The sequence below is a fragment of the Microplitis demolitor genome, chromosome 10 (genome assembly GCF_026212275.2).
Source record: "Microplitis demolitor isolate Queensland-Clemson2020A chromosome 10, iyMicDemo2.1a, whole genome shotgun sequence".
Taxonomy (NCBI): domain Eukaryota; kingdom Metazoa; phylum Arthropoda; class Insecta; order Hymenoptera; family Braconidae; genus Microplitis; species Microplitis demolitor.
In genome coordinates, this window is record NC_068554.1 from 10,359,441 (window position 1) to 10,367,097 (window position 7,657).

Genomic DNA, 7,657 nt, shown 5'->3' on the forward strand with positions numbered 1-7,657 from the left:
ATTATCTCCAACAAAAAACTACAGGCTAGGACTTATCGAGCTGTTAACATTCAACTCGATACCTAATATCGATGTTGGTTATAATAAATTCTATATCACTACAAGATTCGATGATAAAAAATCTAGCAAAGAAGCACGTAATTTCTCCGAAAGAAAAGTAGTAACAATACCAACGGCGAGTTATGAAATTGAAGATATTTAAAATTATCTCATTGAAGCATTGCCAGATGTCTCTCTAAGTCTGAGACCAAATAGCAATGAACTTCGATGTCAAATAAAGTGTAGTCATCAAATCGATTTTCAACCATCAGACTCTATTGGACGTCTTCTAGGGTTTTCTGCTAGAAAACTTAAACCAAATATAACTCATCAATCTGACTTGCCTGTCACAATACTCAGTGTTAATGCACTTCGAGTTGAATGCAATATTACAGCAGGCGCATATATCAATGATAACAAAGTGCACACGATTCATGAGTTCTTTCCAACAGCCTCACCAGGATATAAGATCAATGAAGTACCTTCACACATCATTTATCTTCCAGTAACAGTGCAAGCAATACATACTCTTCAATTAAAAATTGTTAATGAAGCTGGAAAAATAGTTAATTTCCGTGGAGAAACGGTAACTATTCGTCTGCATATAAAATCTGTTGATAAATAATGGGTATTGTACATGACAGCAAAGTTGGTAAAAGCTATATTAATCAGAGGGGATGGCGAGGAACCGTCAGTCGTCACACATCTCCCAGAGAGTTAACACGTCAAAACATAATATTTCTCAAGAGTCTAGGTTTTCGAATACGTGGTGGGAGAAAGTAAAAATACTATTCTGCTGCCTTATCTGTATAATACCATGGAGGAAATTTTAAGAATTCAACATGGTGTCATCTTTGATGAAACCATTGCTCACTATGAAGTTCATGCGCATCAGCCATATGCATCTGCAACCTTTAACAATAACGATGAGATTCGAATCGTTGTGCAAAACAAAAATTTTTATTTATTACCAAGTAAAAGTATTCTGCATATCTATGGTAGACTAACAGAAAGAGATGGAGCTACTGCAGTTGCCACCACAAACATGATTAATATAGGTATATGTTTCCTATTGAGAGAAATACGTTATCTTTTGAATGGCGAAGAAATTGATCGCATTAATAATGTTGGCTTAACGTGTGCTATGAAAGGATACTTATCACATAGTCCCACTCAAATGACTACATTGGAAAACGCTGGATGGTTAGAAAGTGAAGAAAATTCATGCACGGATGCTAATGGATACTTTGATGTGTCTATTCCACTTAGCTTACTGTGTGGATTTGCCGAAGACTATCATCGAATTGTTCCCAACTGTCATCATCAACTGGTAATATCGAGAACACAAACTGATGCTGATGCATTGTTACAAACTGCAGCAGAAGAGGTAAAAATTACTCTGCACAAAATTGAATGGATGATACCTCATATTAAAGTAGCTGATCAGCATAATATTCAACTTCTCAACTACATCGCTAGTGATCCATCAATATCAATAAGCTATCGAACCTGGGAATTATACGAATATCCACTCCTGCCAGCTACAACAAAACAGATTTGGGCTGTTAAAACAACAAACCAGCTAAAGAAACCTCGCTATGTTATTCTGGGTTTCCAAACTGCTCGAAGAAATGCACTGGATAAAAATGCTTGTGAATTTGACCATTGTAGTATACGTGATCTAAAATTATATTTAAATTCCCAGTGTTATCCTTATGGAAATTTAAATATTGATATTGCACACAATCAATATGCACTATTGTATGAAATGTATACTAATTTTCAAAAGTCATATTATAACAGAGACTCACAACCTCTGTTATCAAAAAAAGATTTTCTATCAAAAGCACCGTTGATTGTTATTGACTGTTCAATGCAAAACGAATCTCTCAAGTCTGGACCAGTAGATGTACGTCTAGAGTTTGAATCTACAGCAGCATTTGCCGCTCAAACTGCAGCTTATTGTTTGACTTTACACGATCGAATTGTTAATTATAACCCAATTAGTGGAAATGTACGCAAATTAGTATAAAATACTGATTACTATATGAATTAATAAACATTTTTTTCTATTATATAATAAATGATTTATTATTTATACTTTTTTAATTTCATCATAAGTAAATACAGTCCCGTTGGCTTGACAGGTAAATCGTTTGTTAATTATTTGTATATAGGTAAGTATGTAGGTTCGAATCTCTTAGCCTGTCAAACCAACGAGACTGTATTTTTTTCAATAGAATAAAAACACATAATTAAGAAACGAAATTAATTTTATTTTTCTTTATGTACAATAAAGGACTATTGTCTTCGACAGATTGACATTGAGAACAATCACGTTTCAGAGGATTGCGTCCTTCTACAACGTCACCAGTGACAGAATTATTGTGTTCTTGACATCTTCGGAACCCTCTGATTTCTTTGTCATTCTTCATATCTTTTGACAACAATTCCCAAGCATCTTCAACATCGCCTTTTACAAATAATTGTATAAAGTCATTTGATAGTTGAGCAATATCTTTGGGAGCCATTTTTTAAAAAAACTTTCTCCTGAGTGTAGGTAAAGAAGGATTAATATGTATCGGCTGTCGGTACCCCAACGACGTTTGTACCATTCGTACATACCCTAAGCATTTTGACATGCACATTCGGGATTTTGGATGTATTTATGAAACATGTTGTAGTTGCAGTCCAAAGGTTTTTTCAATCCTCGATATTCCATCATGTCGAGCTGAATGACTGGAACTGATGTACCGATTTTCTTTTCTAGCCAATGTTTCTTTTTCTCTCCATTGACGAAAATGTAAAAGGGTTTGTCTGTGGATATTGCCGACTTGATTACGTGTTCTACCTGTTCGTAAGGTACATGTCCAGCATCCCATGGAATGCCTGTGCGATTTCTAATCGTCCACTGATTACCGCTTTTAATTTTAGCAGGCAATGAATCCCAGTGGTATGGTGGTGAAAACAAAGCACATCTCCATGACGGTTCTTCACGATCATAAAAATGCCCAAATGTACAAAATTCCTTGACGATCTGTTCACCGCGTGCGTCTTGAAGGAATTCAAAGTCCATAAAAAACTCCATTGTTCTGTAATCAAATTTATTAATTAATAATATTTAACATCAGTTAATTACTTATAGACAACTTTTTTTGAGGTTATACATACCTTTAATTGTCAGCTATATTTAAAATTTCTAGGTTATGCACAGCACTGTTTTTTAGTTTATAAATTTTTTGTTTGTAAGTGACACAGATTCAGCTTATGATTTTTAAGAGACTGTTGAGCTCTGGGAAAAAGAGCTCGTTTATATGTGCTCATCCCCTCCATCATCAACTTGCCCTGATTGGTGTTCTCATTTACCCCCTCTACAAGCTCATCGATGTTGATTGGTTGATGCAAGTCTAAACCTGCACGATGACGTCACGAAGAACGTTCCAGAAGGACGCTAACCTCAAAATGAAAGCCAACTGCGCAGTTAAAACTGGTTTTAATTGCGTCGTAACAAAACTTCCGAGAATGTGACGTCATCAAACAGGTTTCGACTTGTCGGTCTATAAATAGATTTCCGAGAATGTGACGTCGTGGAACAGGTTTAGACCTGTTATTCTATAAATAGAATATGACGTCGTTAAACACGTTAAAACCTGTTATATTAAAAAATAGATTACCAAGAATGTGACGTCATCAAACAGGTTTCGACTTGTCATTCTATAAATAGATTTCCGAAAATGTTACGTCATTCAATTGCGTCGTAATAAAATTATTGTAAACATACAGCTAGGATATGCGTCCACAACGCTTAGCATGGTCACGAACCATACCGATAAAACAGCACAGACACGAACCATGTCGATAACACTTAGCGTAGACATGAACCACGTAGGTAACACTTAGCATGGACACGAACCATGTCGATATCCAATGATAATAAACGGTAAAAACTTACCGACTCAGTAGTCGGTAAAATACAACAAAATGGCCGCAAATAAGCACAAAATGACCGCAAATGTGCACAAAATGGCCGCAAATGTGCACAATATGGCCGCGAATAAGCACAAAATGGCCAAAAACATTAATAAAACCGGACATACCGACCGCGCTGATACCGACTGCCAGTAAAACAGTCGGTAAAACAGAGTGTAATATGGTGAAACATACGAACCACCGGTATCTGCTCGGTCGGTACGGCAGGAACCTACAAGTGATGCTGTCCCAGAACCCCCATCATTACACTACTGTAGGCCTCAAGTTAGATACTGAAACATCCAAGTTTGTGCCGTGTATTGCAATTGCTAATGAACAATCATGTGGTATAGTGTGTTCCTCAGAAAAGTGGCAACAATTTACAATTGTGTTAAAATATCTAACGAAGAATTTCAACTTGCCTGATGCTCAATACAGAAAGCTGTGGAATGACACAACATCACTCGAGGGATACATTTTTCAATATTCATCGTTGGGACCTACCTATGGGAAAGCAAAATTATTTACAATCATGGATGTTGCCGATCAGCAGGCTGATGCAATGTCCAAATATGTACGAAAAGTGACAATGCGCCAAAACACAGTGCAGAATATTTATGAGTTTGAAGATCTAATAAATAGTCGTCTGAAGTATCTTCAAAAATTATTTGCGCCATGTGATAAATGTTTAAACCAATTAATAATACCTGTTAAGGAGATAATGATGCGCATACGTCAAAATTTTGGGGATATCGGCCTATCTGAGGAAATCATTGGTAAATTTGTTATAAGTGGTTTGAAAAACACCTCTGTAAACGAAAAAATAAAGAGTAGCTTAGAAGCTACGTACAATTGGTTTGTCGCTGATTACATGGAGTTAATTATGCTCGAATTAATATTATTTTTCACTAAGGGCATTATTACCAAAGTAATGGGCTAAAATTTTACTAGAAATTTAAAATTATGTATACAAGAGGTCATAATACTGATTATGAATATATTTTAAAATTGTTATGGTATTACTTATATAAAATATTTTTATTGTTAAATATGTAAAATTTTACTATTTTTATTGTAAGTTTAAATAAACAGACCTTAGATAAATGTATGCCTAAAATACTTCAAATAACACAGGTAAATAGCTTTAAATATTTTATAAACCAAATTATAATACTTAATTTTAATTCTACATTATTTTAGAAAATAAGTTATTTATCAGCCTTTATAATCTGAATTTGATAATAAGTAGGCCTAAAATGATTTAAAAACGATTGAAAAATGATAATTTCAAATTTACATTTTATAAACTATGGTAAGTTACTTTGAATATTTTCTGTAAAATACTATGAATTATAATTATAATTGGGTGAATTTATGCCGATATTTTTAATAAAGTAAATATATATATATATATATATATATATATATATATATATATATATATAGTAATTAAATTAGATGTCGTTATGTCTATATATCTATATATTGTGACGATACTTCTATTATCATACGTTTGATAATGTATTACGCTAATTTGTCTTCGTCAATAAACATTAACTTATCGACGCACGGATAAAGTCTTTTTACCTCTTAGAAGCATTAAATAATTTAAATTGTTCAAAGTACCCAAAAATTATTCAATATTTGCAATTTTTAAATGAAAACGAATAAATATATTTAATTTGAATAAGATTATGACTGAAATAAAATTGAAAATTTAAATATTTTTAAATTTTGACATCTGTTAATAAAGTATATATTTAAACATATTTATTTATTGCTAAATGTTTGGAATAATATTTAGATATCTCAAAACATCCCATAATCTTTATTATTTATTAATTATTAGGTTTTATAAGCCTTAAATTTTATTAAAGTTTATATTTTATTTGCAAAATTATCGCGCAGCATACATTTTACAAGACATAAATCTGCGCTGAGGTGTAATTAGAGATGCCTCCCATAGACGTCCATAGTCCAGAGTAACTTATCAATGCATTACTCAATATAACTATAGTACTCAATGTAAGAGCACGCAAAACAAATTAATAAAAATAAAAACCTAACTTTTTCAACGCTTAAATAAATAAATAGCTAAATACAAAGTTAATTACATTCTAAAACGCAATGGCTGTTTATAGTGGAATGCATTTTTTTATACTCTGCCTACTGCGTCTTGAAAGACACGTGAGTTGAAATTTTAAATACCAAATAACATTTTCTAAATATAAAATCAATAATCGTACGTGTTTAGGTTCTAAAACAAGTGTACGATCTCGTTGAAGATGTTTATTATACATCACATTCACCACTTGAAGGTCTAGATATACTAGACAAAATAAAAAAACTGACGGGGTGCAATTTGCCGCTTGTACTGGAGCCGCTCTATGTGAATTTAGAGTAAACCCACGATGTTCGCCTCAAAAATAAATCATCATACATGAAATATAATTCCATATGACTTTTCTGTCAATATGGATCCTATAATCGCTCTACATGAGCGTATAAAAGCTATATTATAATAAACTTATAATTAATCATACTATTACTATATATTAATTGATAATATATAATAATTAAATTAATATATATAAATATGTAATTATAAATAATCGTAAATAAATATTCAATATTATCATTGTAGATGAATAGGGATTTTTGATTATTTATTTACACAGCCTAATCATATTTATAGATATTATAAACCTAAAAGGTAAGTAAAAACCTATGTCTATCGATATATATTGTTCATGCTTGGTACTATACATTTAAAAATCTATTTATATATATATATATATATATATATATATATATATACATTTTTCTGTACTGTCCTCAACGACCGGCGGACTCGCGGCTGACCCCCCACGCTCTGGGCTCTACCACCACTTTGTGGTGCGTGCACTATAGTTGCACCATACTTCTTTCCTCACTTTTTTCTAGATTATTCTTAATGCTTCCACTTGGACATAAGAAACCATCTGTGACGGGATATCCATTATTCACAACATCTGAAAATTTCATCTGGGTCTTTTCGCCAACTCTTGATTTATCATTAACCCTTTTATGAATCATCTTATTATTAACATTATTTGCCACAATTGCTTCATACATAAAACTAGAAACTTGGTTTCCGTCGGCATCCTCGCCGTTTCTCGGATTATTATTAAATCTTTCATCAACATTATTATCAACATTGTTTGTCATAATATCTTCATGCATAAAACTTTAAACTAGGTTTCCATCGGCATTTTCACCGATTCTCGAATTATTATTAAATCTTTTATCAATATCATTATCCACATTACTTGTCATGATATCTTTATGCATTGAACTTAGAATTTGATTTTCGTCGGCATTCTCGCCGTTTCTCGGATTATTATTGAAATTTTTGCTAACGCGTGAGTTAGAAAAATCATCTGAACATACCTCATAAGGTTCCAGCGTAACTATTGGTACTGCAATTTCCACCTCTTCTCGAGTGGTGTTGATAATAATTAAATGCGTCTTTTTGTTATGATTTGTGCCTAATGCATCCCCCAAATAAATTCCCTTGCCTACCTTGAGGCGTTGTACGTACCCCGTTTTCATCTCTGTGTTCGCAATACGGACATAAAATTCTGTTTTGGTCCGTGCTGGCACCGTAATA

At 32.9% G+C, this 7,657-nt stretch overlaps 1 protein-coding gene across 1 annotated transcript; it reads left to right on the forward strand.

Annotated features, from left to right (window-relative positions):
- The first annotated feature begins 856 nt into the window (after positions 1-856).
- Positions 857-2,071, forward strand: LOC128668833 (uncharacterized). The gene has a single exon (XM_053742632.1). The coding sequence runs from the start codon at positions 857-859 to the stop codon at positions 2,069-2,071; it is 1,215 nt and encodes a 404-aa protein (XP_053598607.1).
- The last annotated feature ends 5,586 nt before the right edge of the window (positions 2,072-7,657 follow it).

Excerpts from the sequence above, each read along its gene's own strand:
- LOC128668833 (XM_053742632.1), top strand. The coding sequence starts at position 857 with ATGGAGGAAATTTTAAGAATTCAACATGGTGTCATCTTTGATGAAACC.